The sequence below is a fragment of the Salarias fasciatus genome, chromosome 23, assembly GCF_902148845.1.
Source record: "Salarias fasciatus chromosome 23, fSalaFa1.1, whole genome shotgun sequence".
In the NCBI taxonomy this organism is placed as follows: domain Eukaryota; kingdom Metazoa; phylum Chordata; class Actinopteri; order Blenniiformes; family Blenniidae; genus Salarias; species Salarias fasciatus.
Window position 1 is genome coordinate 15,568,117 of NC_043766.1, and position 20,897 is coordinate 15,589,013.

The window sequence follows — 20,897 nt, forward strand, 5'->3', positions numbered from 1 at the left end:
CGTTACAGGCTGCTATGACAGTGCTGACCCATATTGAAATGTAACACAAGGCAGTAACTGTTTGTTCAACACAAAGCGGTCAATAATTACAAAATGTTTATTTTATTTATTTTTTTTAATTATTTTTTTTTTGTTTGTTTCACCACAACGATGTGGGATGTTATAATTGTGTCAATGTAGATTGTCACACAAAGGTACAGCACTCCTGATCTTTACACTGACAAACTAGACTTCAATGGCAATGATTGATTTTTTTCAGGACAGGAGGATGAAATACTAACACTATTAGCTCCCTGGTGCAGTCAAAATCTGAAATGTCCGCTCAATACACTGATGTGTGTCTGGGTGGTAGTTCAAGTCAGGATGTAAATCTTTATACAGATTCATGATTTATACAGTGGAATATTTCTGGTCTTCTGAATAGAATAAGAGCAAACATGCCTATAGATGCTTTCGTGGTGAATATCCAGCTCTGATATCTTCTGACTTTCACTGTGTCGTCCTCTATGTCAGTACAGCTACATGTCTCCTTTCCATTTGCCCTGATTGAGCTCTTTCCTCCCTCTCTCTCTCTTCTCTCCCACAGGGTTTAGTCGAGCTGCCCTGCCATTTGGCTTAGTAAGGAGAGAGCTGTCTTGTGAGGGTTACCCCATCGATCTGCGGTGTCCAGGAAGTGATGTCATAATGATCGAAAGTGCCAACTACGGTCGAACAGATGACAAGATCTGCGACGCTGACCCTTTCCAGATGGAGAATATCAACTGCTATCTCCCAGACGCATACAAGATTATGTCACAAAGGTAAGGAAAAACAGACAGGCCTGCGCTGTACCAGTTGAACAGCGAGAGTGAGAAGAAGCCTGCCAAAGTTGAAGAGCCCTAAATCATCGACAGGACAAACTCACAGTTGCCTGATTCTCACTACTGTTGATTGCTTCCTTTTGTACAGGTTTGCCCTAGTTGGAATCTGCCCCCCCTCCAGTGGTTAAAAACAGTTACACAGAGAAAAAAAAAAAAAAAAGAAAAAGAAAAAAAAAATCATTAAATGGGAGTAGCAGGGCTTCTGTTGGATCGTTTTACACTGTGAAGAGCTAGACTCAATTTAAATTTGGAATTTTAAAAAACAAGCATAGTCAGCGGAAGCTTGTCAATATCAGAAGTCTGTGGAAAAAGAAATGTTAAATGTTGTGAGACAACTAACCCAGACTGAAAGAGAATTAGAAACTTTATCAGAACTTGACAAGTGAACAGTGTAGAGAACAGATTAAGAGCAAAGCAGCCAGAGTCAGTTCCTCATCAACACACAGAGGACAAATCCACATTTCAACAACACACAAAAAGAATAAGTCAGTATTTCAACAAAAACAGTCAGATAAATAAAACCAGTTTTTTTTTTTAACAACTTTCTCAAAAACAAAGAGATATTTTCATTTTACACCGCTGAAAAATTGCCAATCCAGTCTGGCTTGCAGGAGGTAAATCTCCCACCTAAATTATTACTGTTATATGCATTACCTTCTACATTGAGTGCTGTAAATTTAGTTCTTAGGTGTTAGCTTCATTTTTCATGCTGTTGGTGAAGCTCTTATCCGCATCCATTCAATGTGCACCTTTGTGTGGGTGGGTAGCACAAAGCAGGAAAGAGAAAAGTAGAAATAGAATATATCAGTCTTTCCCACGGAACAAAAATATAAATGCAACACTTTTGTTTTTGCTCCCATTTTTCATGAGCTGGACTCAAAGATCAAAGACTTTTTCTACGTGCGCAAAAGGCCTATTTGGCTCAAATGCTGTGCACAAGTTTGTCCAAATCTATGTTAGTGAGCACCTGCCCTTTTCTCCGTCCACCTCACAGGTGTGGAATAAAAGCCAATCTAAAATGTGCAGATTTGTTTGTCACACAGCACAATGCCACAGATATAGCAAGTTTTGAGGGAGCATGCAGTCGTCTTGCTGACTGCTGGAATGTCCACCAGAGCTGTTGCCAGTGAACTGAATGTTCATTTCTTTGCCATGAGCCATCTCCAAAGGCTTTTCAGAAAATTTGGCATTATATCATACCGGCGTACCACATTTAACTGCACCAGCCTAGGACCTCTATATCCAGCATCTTCACCTCCAAGATCCTTGGAGACCAGCCACCCAGAAAACTACTGCAATGATCAGTTTATGTAACTAAAGAATTTCTGCACAAACTGTCAGAAAGTGTCGAAGGGATGCTCATCTGCACGTTCGTCGTCCTCATTGGGATCTTGACCTTACTGCAGTTCGTCATCGTAACCGACTTGAGTGGGCAAATGCTCATATTTGATGGCATCTGGCACTTTGGAGAGACGTTCTTTTCGCAGATGAATCTCGGTTTTCACTGTACAGGGCAGATGGCGGACAACGTGTATGGCGTGGTGTGAGCGAGCGGTGTGTTGATGTCAGTGTTGTGAATTGAGTGGTCTCTGGTGGTGGTGGTGGTATTACGGTATAGGCAGGCCTATGTCACGGACAACGTCTATTCTCCAAGAATCTGAACACAGTTCCTGGAAGCTTAAATCATTCCGGTTCTTGCATGGCCAGCACACTGACTGGCCATGTCACCTATTGAGCATATTTGGGATGCTTTGGATTGCCGTATACGACAGCGTGTTCCAGTTCCTGCCAACATCCAATGAGGGGCAGGACCAACATTCCATAAGCCAAAATCAACAACCTGATCAACTTTTATACAAAGGAGATGTGTTGCACTGCGTGAGCCAGATGGTGGTCACACCAGATACCGACTGGCTTTCTGATCTGGCTTTATTAAGGTTTGATGTGATTTACATGGACTGATAGGATGCATTCAAATTAAGAAGATGGTAATTAAAAGAGTATTGTTTCTCAATATTCAATATTCTATTCTACTCTATATTGTGCCCTTACTAGAAGTGGGCTGTCACTGTTTTAGTGACTGTTTTACTCAGTATTTTTTTCTATGACTGGAGTTTCCTTAATTTTAGCACACTGATCTTGTGTGTTGGTCCGTTGGTGATTCTTATTGGTAATATTAAGGGCAGACTGTTGGCAAGAGCAACTCAAAGATGCTCCACATCTCATGAACTCCCACTGAGTGACAGTGTTTATCTTGGCACTTGGTGATGATTCAGTTTCCGTCTGTCAAAAGAAGTGAGCTGTAGTCAAATTTTACAAAATTTTAGGAGTTTTGTGAATTTTAGTCAACAAGCCTTAAGACATTTAAGCCCATTAGGCACAGCATGCAACATGGCTCTTCCTTTTTAGTTAAATTTGACCAAAACATGTTTTACAACCTATTGTAATTATTTTTCATGCATTGACTGATGAAATACCTGTGGGGAAAGGTCCGTTGGCATTTCACTTAACATTTCTTGCTTCATGTCTCATAGCGGTAAAAAAAAAGTAATCAGCAGATGAGCAAGCCTGTTTTATCCAAGAACTTGAAATGTCAAATAACATTATCAGCAGAGCCAAACCATTACTGACGTACACAAAGCACACTTTTGTAAAAACACATCCTGTCTCTTTCTCGTATCCATTCGCTACAGTTACATATCTTTGTTTCTTAAACTCACATTTGATTTTATGCTTGAGATATTTATTATTTCTCTCTCTGTTTGAATAAAGTGTTTCAAGTATCCTCACCAAAAAAAAGTTCATTTATAGTCTTACTGTCTGGTAATAAAGTTGACTTTGACTAACAGATTAATTCCCTAAAAAAAAACAAAAACAAACCAAAAAAACAACCTTAAAACGTACTGATCCAGTGCAATTGTATTAAGTTAATGTTAATATTAATTTAATATTTCAAAATATTTAAATTCACTTATTGTTTTCTTTTTTAAAATTTAAAATTTTATGTCTTTCTATAAAAAAAATGGGCCAACGGTTAACTTTTTTTTTTCTGGTTGGATGATTGATTGCTGACCAGCAGACATGTCCCACATTTTAAAGCCTCTGTCTGCAGCCATCACTAACATGTCAAGATTTAGTGCAGACAACAAGCCAACCGCTTTACATTGACTTACATGTGCACATGCAAGCCTGGTAGGAACACTGTATACATGAGACGTAATACATGTGACCAGTTGTCACACAGGGATGCCATCCAAGCCAAAGTGCACAGGATGGAATGACATATGACTGCCACAGAGAGAGATATTGGATGGTATGAGGCCGTCAGCAACTCTGGCAAGCCGCCTCGGGAAATAAAAAAATAATGAAATAAAACAGTGGAGCCCTTGTATTCAGGGGGTTTATTGTCAAGTCCTATTTGATGAAGTCAGATAGCTGACTCACAATGTCTGTCTTGAAAGGCTGCAGCCTGCTTTGCTCCCCTGCTTGTGGCCCTGTGTATAACACTGCCCTCAGCCTCGCTCATACAAAAGCAGTCCACGGAAGCACAAATACTGACCCAGCAGGAGGCTGACAACAAATCCCAAACACTCTCTTCCAAACGATCTCCACTGGTGCCTGCAGAGGACCTGGGTTCATTCCTCATATGCATATCCTGAGAGTGCCAGAGGGCCGTAGTTCAGATGTTACTTTAAATGTGTTTTTTAGCATTCCTGTGTTGGCGCTGAGTTGGTTTACTTGCAGCGAAGAGAGAATCGTGTGCTGTCGAGGAGAAAAATGAGTGATGAAAGAGGTCTCTCTGAGGTACACAAGTTCAAAACACACTAAAGAAGCTCACAAGAGTTTACATCTGAAAGAGCTGAAAGGATTATTTAAAAAAAAAAAAAAAGAGCTCAAAACAAGTGATGAAAAAAATATATCAAGATTTCATTTTTCATATTATTAGTGTGCAAGATACTGAGAAATGTGAGAGTAGATTACTTAATTATAATGTATGTGAGCCATACGTTTCAATTCCTATGGAGTCGATATTATGAAAGCAATAGAGGAGTCCCATTCTGTCATGTGAAAATGGATTCAAGAAGAGTTTGACAATCACCCAGCATTGCATATGGGACTAATTAGTGATCTCTTTTTCCTTGTCCATTTATTTACAGGAACAGACTAAAATAGGAAGCAAATGTAATGAAAGAATGTCTCTATTGCCAGAAATAATTATCCTCAAAAGAGAAATGTGGTAATATTTTTTTTTCGCCTGTCTGGACTGCAGTGTTTGTTTCATAGCTATGAGGTCTGAGATCCTCATATCCCCACAAGACAAAACTCTGGTTTGTCCTCTGGCTCCTGCTGAGCATAACCCCGTCGTTTACTGGCGTGGCTCAGTCACTGCACGCACTGTAGGTAAAGAACAAAAAAATCTAAACAAACAAAAAAAAAAAGCCCCTACGATATCCGACTGTACAGCTACATCAATAAAGGATTGATGAGCCAACAATATTTGTTGCAATAATTACTCTGGTCTACTAATTTAAGTGTGTGTGTGGGGAAAATTACATTAGTGTCTGTGCGGAAAAGTGTGTTCACTTTTAAACATCGGAAATTGATGTGGCCTCGAAGTGTGGAGAATTGGATCGAGGCTCTGCTGAGTTTGATAGATCCTGTTGGCACTTCAAGTTGTTTTTATATCTGGCTGACATATTATATTCATGAGCACAATGATTTTATGAAAATAGCCTTAGGACTGTTGTGGCTCAATTAGAACATTCAGCTGCAAGCAATTAGTCGACTCAAGTGGGTGATAATCTGTACAGGAATTTTTCACGTGGACACCTCCCCAGCAGATGTGAAACTGCATGGCAGTACAGTTTGAAATAATTAATTTGTTGATAATAATAATCACTGATGTGATTTTTCTTTTCTTTTCAAGATTTTTAGTTTTTAATGAAAACATTTTCTCATCTGTGCTGTTAATGATAATGACTTCAAACACATTCTCACCACACACACAACATCTATTAGATTAAAAATGCATTTAAGCGTATTTAAGTATTGTTTTGTAATGCATTTAGCTGTTCTTGTCCCCAACCATCTGGTGCTCAGTTTGAATTGATTTCACTCAAACATCCATCCCCATACTAGCATAAGAGTAAGAAGGATTGAAAGTGGCACATTTTTACTAATCATTGTTTACACAAAAATATATAAATTAAAAATAGGATATACAATATGAATAAGTGGTTTGCATCAATCGATTTCTCTGCAAATAATGAGCTTCATTTTCAGTATTCAATAACAGGTTAATTGATTTCTGTAACATGACATGGTTCGTCTGGCTGTGCCAGTGGATCATAGGTTTTCCAAGAAACATATCATTGATGAAAATGATCAATGCTGATAGCTCTCTAACTGAGAGGATCAAATTCATCAGTGGGACTGCAGCACAGCTAAGGATTATGCTAACTTAATTTTCACTAATAATCAGATTGAAAATTATCAGCAGCTCATGTTGGGCATGTGAAGCAAATTTTTTTTTTTTTCCTTCCGATGCATCAGCAGTCTGAATGCGTCAGAATCTTTTAAGTGTGTTATTAGGTGTGGAAGCAATAGTAAGCTTGCAGTGTTAAATATTATAACATTGGCATGCAACCAGCTGTTTCCTTCAGGTTTTTGTCAGGAAACGCAAGCCGGTACTGGAGACTAAATGATGCAACTTACACTATTTATATCAGTGACAGGACTGCTTGCAAGGCTCTCCGAGGAGCTCCATTGTTGCCGCCTGACAGCACACTGCCTTGTTCTTGCTCGCTGTACATACAGTGTTAGTGTTTATTTAAAGCACAGCAGATTAAGATTTCATAAAGATCCAGATTCAGCTTGGTTGTTTCAGAGGGGTGTGCAAAAGTTCATGAGGCATGAAACTGCTCTCTATCCATTCGGTGCAAAATAAAAAGCTACACCTCAAACGTCTTTTTGTCAGCTGCGCTAAAGAGTTTCATGATGCTTTTTCACAAATGTCATTTAGAGTATGTAGTTTTTGTATTTGGTAAATTTTATTTTCTGTTGAAGTTCACATATAAATCCACTGCTAGTTTATTCCCAATTGCTGAACACAAAGTACACATACTAAAAAAAAAAAAAAAAAAATCATTAAATTCTGCACAATATTTTGATGTTTTACAGTAAAATAATTTAACGCTACAAACAAGGTGATTTACTTTTCTTTCTTTTTTTTTTTTTGCTTTTTAAAACTTTGTGTTGAAAAATGTCCCTGTGTTCATCTAACAGCTGTAGTTATTCTCAGTTTAAGTAAAATAATAAAATCACCACATTCAACCCTTTTCAAGATCAGCCTCAAAATTTTGCTCATCCACTGATCAGTGGTCTGACTATGGAATTTATGGACATTCCTGTTTTTAGCCACGCTGTGTTATTTTTTCACTCCACTGTTCGAGCTTTACATTTTCAGTGTCTGCCTTGTAAAGGTCATATTTCGACCAGGAGGCTGTCACAATAGCATTTCCATTGACTTCAGTGGCATGGCGATATACCTTCGCTGGTTTAAAAAATCAATAGGTGAGATGGACGGATGTGACTCAGACTGCCTTCAGACTGCTGACTCTGAGAGCCCTGAATCTGTCCGTTGAGCACCATTGGCAGCGCTAGTAAATATACCATAAACACAAACATATGACAGTAATTACGCGTTTCTGGGATGCCTTGCCCAAATATTGGATCAGACCTCAAAGTGAAAGCAGGATGCTAATGGTTAATTTCTAATGACCCATTTCCTGAAACATTACTGGGCCACCCCCTTAGAAAATGGTCTAAATATACTTGTACAGAAGGTGATTATACATATCATGTGAATGGTGTGTGTGTGTGTGTGTGTGTGTGTGTGTGTGTGTGTGTGTGTGTGTGTGTGTGTGTGTGTGCGCACATGCCTGTGTGTGTGATTTCCCTGTTCACAACAGATTGTTTCTTTTGCTGCCATTCTGTGGACCTGGAAATGATTTAATTTTTCAATGGCCTATCTGCTATCAACAGGCTTGCCTCTTGAGAGAGATGTGTGCCTTGATAATTGTGCCATGAACCTCATCAGCATTTCAGATGAAATGGAGCTAGACGGGTCACTTCGAGTTTAAGAGATGTTAATTTGATTGAAATTCAAACTGGGAGCACCAGGAAGTAGATTGTGCCTTTTTTTTTCTGTTATGCGCTCCCCTCATTCATGTCGTTTTTCTCCTCCAGTTACACAGCGATTGTTTTCACTGTGACTGTTTGCTTGATATTGTGAGTTACAAATGGCTGCTTTGGCTTGCTGAGTATTGAGGGATGAAAACTCAAGATGTGGCGGTGAAGCAACATGGCATTCACTTAGAAGGGATCTGAACCTTTGTGTAGTCTGGCCAAGTGACATTAGCAGCACATCCTGTGTCACTCAAGCAATTTTTAAGACATACAAAAAAATATAATTACTTTTCAAATTGGGTAAGTTAAAATTCCCTTTTCCATTTTATTAAGCCAAATATGACCCATTTCTGTATGAATTTTCACATGTGAAATACCACGCAAAGCATTGCTAATATTGTCTTATACGACATTGTCAGGGCAGCTCAGGAGACCCAGACTTTTTGTCCAGGATATGTTCAGCTTGTCAAAACTGGATTTTTAAAACGATACCTGCTATTGACATTTTAACTGTGCCATATTGCAGAAAGATAGTTCTAAAACTATCAAAATGTTTAACCAGTGCATGAATGTGCACAAGCTGTTTCCCATCGAACGAGCCGATTGGGCTTGTGTAACTTTGTGTTGTCGCAACAATGTGCTCATAACTACCTCCATTCATAGCACAGCCAGCAGCTTTCCCTTTGTGGAGCTATTAATTGTGGTTGGTTGGAGCGTACGTCACTCAGAAATCAATTAGCATGGGCACATGTGCCCTAAGCTACCAGTATTTGGTTTGATTCAAAGCCAACCGGATTCTACTCATCTCCTCGGCTTCTTATTTTTGACAGTCCCTGCAGCTGCTGTTAAATCAAAACCATAAATTACTAGTGAAAAAAAATATTTGAGAAGAAAAGGCCAGCCAGTCAGAAGTTTTGCTGTTTGTATAGATACGTTTGATCAGACGGAATATCAGTTCATCATTGATTTATTGATTTATTTTTTTTTTTTTTACAAAGCCACCGGAACCTGGCAGAGCGGCGCCTTAAATGTGAAGCGGCGAGTGTTAAATCATGACTGCTCAGCGGTCGACGTCTGCAGCTGCCTCTCCTTTGCAGGGGATTTTAAAAAGTTCATAAAGCAGTTTTTTTTTTCCTCCTTCCTATTTGTCACCAAATTCTGTGTGCTGTCTGTTGGTGATCGCGCTAGCTGTTCACAGGAGACACGAACAAACTTCAGACCACCGGGAAATGTCTGGGTGCTCGTGATGCCAGCTGCCAGCACTTGATTTTCATTTTTGTTATTTTATCTGTGTTACTCAGGGCAGAAAATCTTATTTGGTGTTTTTATGATACCTGCACATACATATTGCATTATTTGTAAGAACCTAACAAACAACGCATCTCTTGAAACCTTAGAAAGATCATCCAATGACGATTGATTGTCTCAAAAATCCACTTGTGTGTGTAAAGTAATTTGAGCTTTAAAAATCCATATTGGTTTTGATTTTATTTCAAATAATATTTGTTGATTTTATTTTGTTCAATGTAATGGAATTATTGATGTACATAAAATAAGACGTCAGGATTAAATGGTTTTATATTGCAAAAACTATAGTGTGTAACATGGTTAGATTATGACAATCTTCGAAAAATAGGAATACATTTCAAGCTTTTACAATTCAAATAGACTTCAGACCCATGAAATATCATTTACTAAATTTGTTATCAGAAATGCAGTTTGTAGCAATTTTCTCACTCCAGCCAATTCATTATTCAATTAGCACATTATCTTCATGTCCAATTATTCCTCTGACATGTTTTACGATGGCAGTGGAAAAGGTTAAATTGCATGTGGATACATGGTATCAGGAGTGCCATCAGTTACACCTTGTTGGCGTCTTATTGCACCTCTTTCCACTGTCAGCAGGGAGTGCTCATTTTTAAAGGAGATTTGCATCAAATCCTAGCCGCCTTTTCTATGACACACTAATTGTACTGATGTCTGCCTCCCCCAAAAGGTCAGAGATGTGATGGGATTACATTTAGAATATTTCAGCATGATTAGCAGGCCAGTGGGAGAAGTGAAGGCAATCAAAGAAAAATTATGCTTTACCCAGTGCTTATTTTAATTTTACTATTATGAAAAAAAATTGAATCTCCTCAAATGATTATTTTTTTTGATATCGTTAATTTTTAACTGCTGGATTTTTTTTTTTTTTTTCAAAATAAAATCTGTAAAAGGGAAAAGATTTCCGTGTGTGTGTGTGTGTGTGTGTGTGTGTGTGTGTGTGTGTGTGTGTGTGTGTGTGTGTGTGTGTGTGTGTGTGTGTGTTCATACACACTTGGAGACAGAGGGAGATTTTAAAATATAGATACTCTATATTTAGATTGCATTCTGTTTAAGTACACTCAGATTGAAGAACAGGACAAGGGGAAATAAATAAAAGACACTGACATGTGGCTTCATGCATCGTTAGAATATATGTGCTGAAACAGAGACGTCACATAACCCTGCTGAAATGTGTTCGAACAATTCAATTCCAAAAGTACTTTTTGTGGAGCTTCCTGTTAATTATTATTGCATTAAAAGATAAAAAGAATTAGTACTCTTTCCACTTTTGCTTTCATAAAATCCTATTGAGCAATCAAGGTATTTATAGAAGTCGAATGTCTCACTCTGGAGAAAAGTGGAGAAAAGCTTTCCTTTGACTTAATATTCATTATGTACATGATTAATTACTATATAGCCTCAGACTATCAAAAGATAGTGGGAGATATCATATTTTACATGTATTTAATTAGTGTGCACTTTGAGACCTGTGCCCCAGCAAACCCAAATGCAGGACTTTTTTATGGTTAGAATTTCAATTACATGCTCTTTTTCGAAATGAAGGCTAGGTCTATGCGTAGAAGAAGTCATTAGGGCTTTTTCAATTGGTCTCAAGAGATGCCTAAGATTTCGCAGATGAGACGGGAATCAGAGTCACACAATCTCATAGATCAGGGTGCCCCTGCTCCACTGCTCTAAAATTAGGGCAATATATCAGAAAGAGCTATCAACACTTATGTCAACATTGTTTCCGAAGACATATGAGTTTTTTTTTAGTGTCTATGTCCCGTTGTTTAATGCATTTGCCTGAGTAATGATGGCAGGTCTACATCTCATTAGTGTCACAAATTTTATTTTTGATATCATTCTGTTTCATACACTAATATAAACTAGGCATTCATTCCCCAGTCTCATTGGAATACGGTAGCTAAAGCACTGTAATTTATATTGCTCCTGCATGACATGCTTATGCATGAGCAAAGCAGACAGAATCATCAAAGTGACCATATAATATATGGAAAGTGCTGGAGATTCATGAAATACAAGCTACAAAAGCAAGCAGCATATTATGGTCCCAGCGTGAGGCGCATGTTTTAATTCCAAAGTAGTAATTCATTTCTGTAAGAACAACTACAGTATGCTGATATTTTCATCTGTTTTTACACGTGGAGGTCATTAATAAAGTGAAATGCCCCATGAGATCGCCTCAGATGCACAGCCGGGTGTAGAAACACACGTATGTTCTGTGAAATAATGCAGTTTTATTATTGCTGGGAAACAGAAAAGAAAAAAAAAAAATCGGTTTGCTCTTTTCAGTAATCTCTGAAAAAGTGTTCTCCATCAAATGTATTGGGGAATTAAATGTGCAAACTCTTTTAATTAGCACGCATGCTGATTGTTAGAAATACAACAGGAGGAAGAGGGAGATGAATTGCTTTTGTGCTTTATGAAAAAAAAAGCATAAGTAATGTCTAATTGCATTTCCTGCTGTTCCAGTGATTTTGTGTGTTTTTCATTTGAACACAGGAGCGTTTGTTTAAGTTTCTGGATACGGTTTTATGCTCTACACCACGTTTTCCTGCCTGCATTCATGACGTCCACCACCTAAAAGGCAGCTGTTTTCAATCAAAAACCCAAACAATGTTTTCCTCTCCTGTATTCCTTCACGCTGTACGTCTCAACTGTGACCAACTCTGCCTTGTTCCACTAAGTTACATAATATTATATCAATAATAGCATTTGGACAAGACGCAGTGGTTCCCTCTGCAAACCTAAATCAAAGTCAAAACCCAAAATCACAACACAGAGAAACCAGTAATACATTTTCTAATGATCTGCTTTAAAAGACTGCACTGGACTATAATAGGAAGAAACTAATATTATCCCCTCTGGTGCCTGCTAAATCAGCAGAACAGGGCTATTGATCTGGCACTGCATATTGCCAATAGAATTTTAAGTCAGTTTGATGGCAAACATGGTTATTGATGCCGTCATCCTGATTTCAGTGCAGCATGAAGGTGGTCACCTAAATCCACCCGACCTGAGACCGAGCTGCACGCTTAGCGAGACAACTGCTCTCTGATTGGTGAAGACAGTGTTCAAAATCAACACTAATGCAAAGGAGAATTGCGCATGTGATCACTGCAGGTGCCTTTTCTTCTTCTTCTCAAAGAAATTAAGTTTGACTCAAACTGCATTTGTTGCTAACTTAAAGATACTTTATGGGATCTTTGAACCTTTCCAAATATATATATATATATATATATATATATATATATATATATATATAAATATATATATATATATATATATATATATATATATATATATATATATATATGTATATATATATATATATATATATGTATATATATATTCAGGCTGCCTGAATTTCATCTAGTTTCATGCCTCTAAAATTGTCAACACTAAAAAGCAGAACTAACGAACCATGAGACACATTTTGCAAACTCCAAAAATTCACCTTTTTTTTTTTTTTTTTTTTTTCCAAAAGATGCCTTGGATACTTCTATAACTCCTGCTCTCATAGGTGTAGTTTTTCAAAAGCTTCGATGATCATTAATGAGACCTTTGATGGCATTTTGGGAGCCTCGTCTATACTCAGCATGTCGACCCATTGAGAGCAGCACTGGGCTCAGATCAATAAGTCGGGACATTTGAGTGAAACACACAGACATTGTTTATCCTGTGAGAAACCTGCTATACCAAACACCAATGTGGGGGGTAAATTCCACGATCGCATGAGGTCTCCGTGCAATTGTAGTCCGATATGTATCAAGCTTCTTCTGTTTACTCTGATATTTCCTATTGTGGTGATTCGTGCTGTTAATGTGCATTCATTTAATTTGACATGTAATTTTGTCTTAATGTAATTGACGTCGACTGTTTTTACTGTATAGGAGCAATTAATTGTTTAACATCACAAACATGCAGAGGTGGGTCTCACTTTTCTTTGCTCACACACCACTGTTAAACGCTGAGCAGACGGTGTAGCGGTATGACAGACTTAGAAAATCATACGCAGCTAATAACAAGCTTCACTATTTATTGGTGAGACGGGTAATACTGTATAAGGGCAAAATAAAAACTACTCTAGAGATATTTGTATTCTTCCTTTAGCCAAAACCAGTTCAGACAGATTTCTCAATATTGTGATAAAAAACGCAGCAAACAGAACACGGGACCTCTTTTATGCCACTTATGAGAAAAAACCTAAAAGGCAGCAATTGAGTGAAAAACAAAACAGTCAACCATTCTTCATTTCTCTTGGTCAATGCAATTTTAAATAGTTTGCTGAGTTACTCTGTATACATCTTTCTTGGTGTATTTTAAAGTGGTAAACTTTATTTTTTCATTTTGTGATAAGGTGTGTCACAAATCACATTATTTGTTCTACTGAATTTATTCATGTTGAGAGCTATGTGGAGGCATTTGGACACATAAGTCATGGTTTTCTCTCTGTCATTCTTTTGCCAGATGCAACAATCGGACACAGTGTATCGTCATCACGGGTTCAGATGTCTTTCCCGACCCCTGCCCAGGGACTTACAAGTACCTGGAGGTCCAGTATGAGTGTGTGCCCTACAGTAAGTATGGTGCCTCTGTTGTGTATTGAAAACCCTTCTTACTTTCCTTTTCTTACCACCCTCCCATCCTCAGTTTCACTCTTCTTCTTTGGCCTTGGTCTCTGTCTTATTTTATGACTGGGGCACATCGTCTATGTTACCTACACCGCTGTGTGTCCACACTGACTGCATTTCTGCTGCGGTCCCCATGTTACACTCTGATAGTGACCAAGAATAACAGTGTTTAATTTCATTCTATTTTAAGGAACGGGAGAAAGCGTACAACTGCGGACATTACGGTGTAAAGAATTCCTCTATAAAGACACAGTGAACTGTATTGAATATATGATACTGATCCAGCTAACCTCATTTGCACAAGAAAACTTTGGCTATGATGCTTTGATTTGATCTGTTTTTGCTGAGAGCTACACAAATATCAACAACTTCAAACTTCTGTATGAGTTGGTGCTTTGGCACTGCATGGGCCGCAGCTCTGGTGTATGGTTTATGCAGGCTGTGTGGCTGCAAGTAACATGTGCACTGAAGTGGACAAGCCAGAGGTCCTGCGATGCACATACGTGTTGCTTGACTAGGCGGTGTGTCCCAAGTTTGATACCTTGTCCTGTCTCTGCCTTGTCTGCTTTCTGTCTGCTACACTATCCAGCACCCTTTCCCTCTGTCTCTTCTTGCATTTGTGTCACACAATGAACTCTTTATGAAATACGACTTGTAAAACTCTTTGGTCCTCACCTTGCACCGCCCTTATCATTGATGTGCTCACCATGTTTGCAGTGGATCGACGAGCATGGTTATGAGGTAGTAGACTAGTGGGAGGGCAGAGGAAGTCATGCTGATTCTCAGTAATGGCAAGGCAGTGTTTCATTACTCAAGTTGTGTTATGGGAAAGTCTGTCAGGCAGAAGCACAGCTCACATTGATGGCTTAATATACATTCCTACAACAGGTGTGGAAATATGTTAACAGATGTTTCATTATGTACCAGAACAGAATTACTCTACATGTAAGGCAACAGGGTAATATTTCATCTGAAGAGATAGTGTTAACATTTTGTCTGTTCCTCAGATGCTAAAATATTCATTGCCATTGAGCTCCCAAACAATCTTTAGATTGCCCTTTGTATTATAATTCCCCTTTGTCCTTTAAGCTGCCATGTTCATTTGCAATTTGTGAAGGAAATTCCCCTGTGTAACCTTTACAAACTGATTAATGACAAAGATTTAGATGAATTGCCAGAATCACTAATCAGGTGGAACTGAAATAATTAGTTGGAGTGATGAGATGAGGATGTATTTGGAGGCTCTTGTAGATTCAAATGAACATTTTGTATACTGGTGCTTCAATGTGTTTCACTTTTGAATTACCTTTTCATTCTTTTTTAAAGGGAATGTAAGCCAGAATTAAAAACAAACCTTTACCTCTACAGTTCTTTTTATTTCTATTTTACGCCTCTGTTCTACACTGCTCATTACCAGTATACCTGTCCGAGGTGTTCCCCCTAGTGTTGAATCAGAATGCATTAGTGAACATCATTAGATGGTGAAACTCATTACAACTAAAGGTTAACCTCTCGGAGGCTTTAAGGACCTGTAATTAAAAATGGAATAAGCAATAATGGGAGTGTGAGTCCAACTTATTGAGCAAAGACAAATCCTGTAGCTCTCTTCTTAAACTCCTTACTGCTTGGATTTTTCTCCTTTGTTGTTGTTTTCTTTTTTTTTTTTTTTTTTTTTAACTCACCATATAGTTAAGTATTGATCGGACGTCTTGCTGTGTTACCTCAAACCTTAATAGTAGGATTAGCCTCAAGGTGCACTCATGTCCACCCACTGTTATGATTGTCTTTTGCCTCCGTCGAACCACAAGGAAACAGCCGAATCCACTGTAGTGTGGTGAAAAGTAAATCTCTGCCCAAGGACTCTCAAAGCTAGGAAGGTCTGTCTAACAGAAGAAAAAAAAAAGAAAAAGGAAATAGAGAACACAGATGGATCCTCACTTCACTTAAAGCAGTTTCAAGCAATTTCAAACATGCATGTCTGTAGCCCCATGTTTTTGCTTCTCAAGGTCCATGCCCAACCAGAATAGGACCAAGATCACAGAATGTATCCTATCGCAACTGCCCTGGTAAGTGTGAAGAGTTCTCCTAGCCCGATTCAGTCCACACAAGCCCAGCCCAGCCTTTCCTACTCAAGCCCCATTGTAAAGTGTCAGATTTTGATTCGTAGACAAGTTCCCCATTTTGTTGCTCTCCTTTTACCAATCCTCTGTCTCCTCTTCCCCCTGAATGTAATCCATATACTCCACATGCATTTGTACAGTCTGGACTAATGCAGAGAAAGGCAATCGTACTGGAAGATTTACTGAGCCTTTCCCCATCAGAGCAAACTCCAACTACCATTTTTAAATGAGTTAGTAAAACCCCAACTGCAGTTTTTTTTTAGTTTTCAGATGGAATGGATCTCATGCCAAACAGCAAGATTTGTGATTAAACACATTTCATTGGTTCAGGACCTTAAGATCCCTTGGCTTTGCTGGGATACAAGACTTGAGAGGATGTTTTGCAAGAAAATGAATTAAATCCCTATTAAGCTGATCAACGATGGGACCATAGACAGTGTCCTCATTTTGATGAGAAACTACTGCCTTTCAAATATCTCCCGATCCCAAGAAAAGTATCCTCTCGTTGACTGTATTTCACTCATTTATTATTCTGTCTATAGCTCACGAATAATCACACAATTTGGAAATTCTTTACTTTTTTCAAGCAAGCTGTGCCTGCATTTTCTCAGCTTTCTTCCTTCTGGTTTTATGATATGGTTTCAATTGTAAACCAACATCTTTAGCAACATAATCTCAACTTTCCAGCCAAGGATGTAAATTTCCCCTTCACCTGGCACAGTCTTTCCCAAATTGTCTCCAGTAAATGCTTGAATTAGAAAACATAAAAGACAAAATGACACTTTGTCAAGATGATTTGGGCAAGCTATTTCGCTATCATAAAAAAACAAGACAAGAGTTCATTTTTCTATTAAACCTTTTAAAATTGACTCATGGTAAGGCACACAAACTGCCATCATTGCTGATTTTTTTTTTTTTTTTTTTTTTTTTTTTGGTATTTTCGTCATTTGCTAGTGCCAGTAAGCCCCCCTCAGCTCCATGTGATGAGAAGGGCAGATTACAAGTCAATCTCTGACTACATGAATTTTGGGTGTCCTTTTTGTGTTTTTGTTGAGTTCCTTGCCAAAACCACTATCTCCAGTATTTATTCACTGTATATCTAGGGATATCTTAATGCACTTCACTACTGGAGCACCTAACCTAATCTGCAGATGACTGCAGACAATCATCAATATGGGAGTGGAGCACCAGACTGTGACCAGTAAATATTAAGGTCATATTAATATTTTAATTAGTAATCCTACAAAGTGTGTAGCATCTGTGAGGGTTTAGGTGTGTGGTTCAGTGTGGGTTGGGATGTGTCTCATGTTTGTTTTAATGTTTCTGTATGAAAACTGACTGACTCTCTTCCCTTCCCCTGTGCAATCTGCAGGAAACTTCGGCTATTTGACTCATTCTCTTCATCTACTGACCGATTTTCTGATCACACTGATTGCTATTTCTATTTTTACATTTCTACTAACGTCATAAGGTCTACCGTCACATGTTCTCTTTTTCTTTCCAGATTTCCTTCACACCATGCCTCTCTGTCGTCCTCTTACTTCCACTTTCTCCCGCGTCCGGCTGAGACATCTTCTGATAACTGTTGTAATCTGTTTGCTTCCTACACTTTTTTGATTTATCAGTAAGGTGCAGCACAGTTGCATTTCTTCTGCGAAGTGGAGTGCACTCGTCTGCAGATCTTCTAATTGTCTTTATTCATTTTTTTTTTCAACCATTGAAGCCTATGTCAGACCAAACACGTTCTGACAGAATTATGTCTCAATATGAACACTGGCTAATTAGAACAATGTCATTGCACTATTTAAAGGAAAAAAATGAATGAATGAATAAGCACATTAGCCAATCTTGCAAACTGGCATCAAATGTTGATGTTCATGCAGGCTTGCTGTGTCCTAGCTTGCGCTATGGGAAGCAAATGTAGACACAAATATCTGAAAAACACAGTTATAAATAAACCACCAAAGAACCCAGTAGGTCTTGAGCTTGACAATAGGGGCATGCAGTTTATGTTTCGATGGTAATCAGATATTGAATTGCTTACAAAATATATGCTTTCTGGTTTGTGTAATTCCACTTTTTTTCTCTGTGTGCTGAGACAAAGATGCCCCTCAACAGAATGTGTATCTCTTTGATGACATTGTTGCCTGAAACATACATAATCGTTGACAAACAGTCTGACCTAGGCTTCATGTTAATCTGAAAATGTTAGTCTGTGTGTGTATTTTGTCTCCGTGTAACCTTTTCAGTCTTAATGTTCTAGTTAAGCAGTTGGGGCTCATTTACTGCTACAGCCTTCTTTTTTTGGGGAACTTCTTCAGTCCCTTGTTAAGTTTTATTGGCCATAGATATTTTAGATTAATGGACAGGATAATGCACCATACAGTCACCGCATGGATGGTGGCTCATTCATTTATGCCAATCAGCAGATTTATAGTCGATGCTTATTTTTGAGAACATAATTACATACTTTTTTAAAGGACTGCACAAAATGTGTTGTACTTATTAAACAGTTTAAATTAATTATTTACTTGCCCAGAACTTCAGTTAGCTTGTTCTTCCTCTATAAAACATTTTTTTTAAAATACGTCAGTGATTTAAAATATCTGCATTCAAGCTTTTCTTTTCTTTTTTTTTTTAATTTAAACCATCTACTTTTTAAAACAATTCAACCCTTCTTGTAGTGATAGAGGGGTTACAGAATAGACTGTTAACTATTATTTAAGGTGCCAATTGAGTAAATCTATCATTGCTTCAATAATAATAATAAATAAATGAATAAGTCTCTCTCCCTCTGTATATATATATATATATATTTTTTTTTTATTATTATTATTTTTTTATTTTTCCCCTTTTTTGGGTCCTATCAGAATGTGTTACTCTACTTCAGTGGTTTTCAAAGTGTGGAGCAGGACTCACTGATTTGTTCCTCTGAAGAAATCATGGCATGAAACGAACAAACAAAATAAATAAATAAATAAAATCATGTACCAGTGCAATTTTATATAAATTGATTTTAGATATTTTTTGTGTGAGTGTGCAGTTGTGTAAATATATATGTATATTAATATATATGTGCAAACACAAGCACATATTTGGGATGTCCCGATCAGTGATCAGCAGACTGGCTCTGGGCCTGTATTTTCATTTTTTTTTTTTTTTTTTATTTGATTGATAGGGTGTCAGCAGATCCGGTTTCGACAATCTTTTTACATCACCTGCCATCCACTGAGTCACATTTGTAACCTGCTAGAAACAAATGATTAGCAACCATGCATTAAGCAGCATTAGCAATGTAGTGGCATGTTGTAGTAGCAACATGTCAGTAATTTGGAAGTCCAATCCTACCTTGATTATAAGGATCTCAGTTATCTGGATGTGCACTGTGCAATACCACCATTTGTGGTCAAGTGCACCCGAGAGTTCTCCCATATTTTAACCTTGAAGTGTCAAAGAGCAATGTTCGCCGACCTTTTTTGACCATGGAACTGTTTTAAGTAACATATTTTTTTCCACGGACTGGCAGAACCGTGTATGAAAAGGCCTTAAATAGGGCAGAACAATGTATGAAAAAAAGTGTGATGAAATTAAATACAGAAAGAAACACTGATCGAAGTGAAGCATTTTTTCCCAAAAAATTCTATCCAGACTGACACTTAAATGTAGATTTTCAAAATAAAACTTTAGATTTAATCTTTCTTTTTTATTCTGTGTTTGCAATATAGCAATTAGTTTCAGTTCTGAAAAGTAATGTGTTGGGCTGATTCTCAAATCGGAAAAAAATGTATAATTTTGGGGGCCAGAAAGTGTGATCGTGACATCCCTACACCAAAATGTTTTAATTGGCATCAGATAAAGCATGTTTGACATGCATTTAAGGTGCCCAGGGTGCACAAATGTGTCAATTCTCTTTGAGGTTGGGTTCATCCTCCAACACTTTGAAAACCCCTCCTCTGTGTCATACAGTAATTACGTGTCCATCTGTTTATGTGAAGGTCAGTTTGTTTGGACTCTTTCTGTCAAAGTTTATGCATATTACATTAGAACTGATATATTCAACACTGTGCTATAAAAGTAATGTGGTGACTGTGTTGTTTGACAGAAGGACCCAAGGGGAAGTGGGTGGCTTTGAAGAAATCTTAATCTATATCAGTGAAGCAAAAATTCAAAAACAAAACAATTTCTCCTAATGGAGAAAACAAACCTAACTAAACTAAAACGAGGGACTGGAGGCAAGCAAATACAGGCTAAAAACAAACACTCATGTAGATGGCTAGTTTCGAAAACAACAATCACACATGAGAAACATAGACAAGGATCAACAGAAAAACTGACTACTGACAAGACTGGGGACAGCAGATATTCACTGATGCAAGGAATGCGAAGACAACAAGACTGGCTATATTACAAGGTCAGTGAAGAGAAAATAGGACAAGAGAATTGAGCAATATTAGAGATGAGAAAAGAAAAGGTACACAAGGATGTAACAGGAAACCAAACAGCAAGTGTAGCTAATAGCTACAGCATGAAACAGAAATTGTGCTATGAACTTATCACAAAACTTAAAACATAATGTGAACCATAACACTTACCTTAATTAAAGATTCAAACATATTAAAGTAAGAACTACAAAAAAAAAAAAAAAAAACCTTACTGGAAACCAAACAAACCTGTAACCGTAATAGAACATCGGGCCATACAAACAAAACATCAAGAAATTAATCTGCAACCACATATTGTAAATCCCTTTCTCAAAATGG

At 37.8% G+C, this 20,897-nt stretch overlaps 1 protein-coding gene across 30 annotated transcripts in view; it reads left to right on the forward strand.

The window, feature by feature from the left end:
- Positions 1-20,897, forward strand: part of adgrl2a (adhesion G protein-coupled receptor L2a) — a 103,228-nt gene that overhangs the window by 38,574 nt on the left and 43,757 nt on the right. For 19 of the 30 annotated variants that reach the window (XM_030083199.1, XM_030083200.1, XM_030083209.1 and 16 more), the window contains exons 4-6: positions 587-800; positions 13,854-13,963; positions 16,024-16,083. In XM_030083199.1, the coding sequence (XP_029939059.1) occupies positions 587-800; positions 13,854-13,963; positions 16,024-16,083 (384 nt within the window). The remainder of the gene's footprint in view (positions 1-586; positions 801-13,853; positions 13,964-16,023; positions 16,084-20,897) is intronic. The other 11 variants (XM_030083202.1, XM_030083229.1, XM_030083225.1 and 8 more) reach the window with 1 other exon arrangement.